Source organism: Elephantulus edwardii, unplaced genomic scaffold (assembly GCF_000299155.1).
Source record: "Elephantulus edwardii isolate Elephantulus edwardi_28Jun2011 unplaced genomic scaffold, EleEdw1.0 scaffold00001, whole genome shotgun sequence".
Taxonomy (NCBI): domain Eukaryota; kingdom Metazoa; phylum Chordata; class Mammalia; order Macroscelidea; family Macroscelididae; genus Elephantulus; species Elephantulus edwardii.
The window spans coordinates 1,602,357-1,603,825 of NW_006399751.1; the positions used below are offsets into that span (position 1 = coordinate 1,602,357).

General features: G+C 45.7%; 1 protein-coding gene across 1 annotated transcript in view; it reads right to left on the reverse strand.

The window, feature by feature from the left end:
- ZNF19 (zinc finger protein 19) overlaps positions 1 to 997 on the reverse strand; it is a 7,801-nt gene extending 6,804 nt beyond the window's left edge. The window contains exon 1 of the mRNA XM_006878870.1: positions 962 to 997. Coding sequence (XP_006878932.1) covers positions 962 to 997 — 36 coding nt within the window. The remainder of the gene's footprint in view (positions 1 to 961) is intronic.
- Between the last annotated feature and the right edge of the window lie 472 nt (positions 998 to 1,469).

The window sequence follows — 1,469 nt, forward strand, 5'->3', positions numbered from 1 at the left end:
TGCTGGAGAAGGAGGGGGCAATCTCCTCCTGTACCAGTCAGATCTGATTTGACGGTACACATAAAAATAATACAATAAAAATAAAAAAAAAAATTCATGGGGTAGTGTAGGAACCGAGTGATCACACCTGCTTTATGGTGATACCAGTAGCCTGCAGGGACCCAGAACAGGGTTGGGAGTTATAAGGAAGACAACCCATCAGCGAGTTAGCGGGGCAGAAAGAGCTGACAGAGGTGGGAAGTCCACAGTTGAGACCTGGAGTATAGACATGAAGCTACTAGATAGAGAAATCCCATGAGGAACCTACCAACAAATTACTTTCCCTGTCCCCAGAATATACCTATGTTCACTTTGCAAATGAAGTTACTTAAGGCACAAAGAGGTTAAGTGATGGCTCATAGCTACAAGGCCTGGTGATGGGATCCCTAACTTCAGCTTTTCTGCTTCCTTGTAAAAATTCCTCCATCCCATTCCAGTGCCTCCCTCAGCCAGTTGTAATGAACATAATTCTAAAATTCACCCTTCTTTTGGAGAACAAGTGGTGTTCTCCCTTTTTCTTATCTTTTGCTCATTATACTTCAGCCCTCACTTCTTCAATGCCCAAGAACCTTGGGACAGTGCTCACTCTGTACATTGGACCTTAACTGCCATGCTCATTCATGCAGGCCCTTCTGCAGGGGGAGTACTAGACCTGCGGACCCGTCCTGGGACTGGACAAAGAACCACAGAAAACAGGGGCCTGCACTTCTCCTTCCACATTCTCTCCAGCTGTCTCCATCCACTTCAGGGATTCTGGGGACTCTAGCTGCTTAGCCACTCTCCGTTCGCTCTCTCCCCAACACCCAGTTACAATGGAGGGAACCAACAGGCGTCATCCTATTGCACTGGCTCTCATCACCCTCATCATCCCCCACTTCCTTCAAATCAGACCTACAGCTGACGTGAGGGGTTCACAGCTCACCTGTTGTTGGGCTGTCAGGGGCACGGCCGCAGTCATCGGGGCTGACTCTCAGGGAAGGGAGGGCTGAGGGAAGAAGCAAAGAAAACCAAGGGTAAGCCTCATCCAGCCAATGGCTTTGCCCTAGACCAGCAAATCTGTCAATTATATGGCGGTGGCAATAATTTCCAAAATATCCACTGGGAGAAGTGCACCAGTATTTCCATTTTTAACTAATACCATGAAATTTGTAATTCTAAAGAAGCTAAGATTTTTCAAAGGATAAATCACTTGTCTTCACCACCTGAGCCTACACTTGCAAATGCCAAATACTGCTGTCTTTCCTAGTAAAACATAGGGTGGGGGGAGAGGAAAAGTAAGCCGAGTATACAAAGAGCAAGGTAAATAATAAACACCACAAAACTTAATAAAAGGAAACTAGGAAGCTCAGCGAACACCATATAGATTCGACCCCAAAAGAAAAACATCAAGGCATATCATAGTTAAATTTGCCAGAACTAAGGATAAGGAG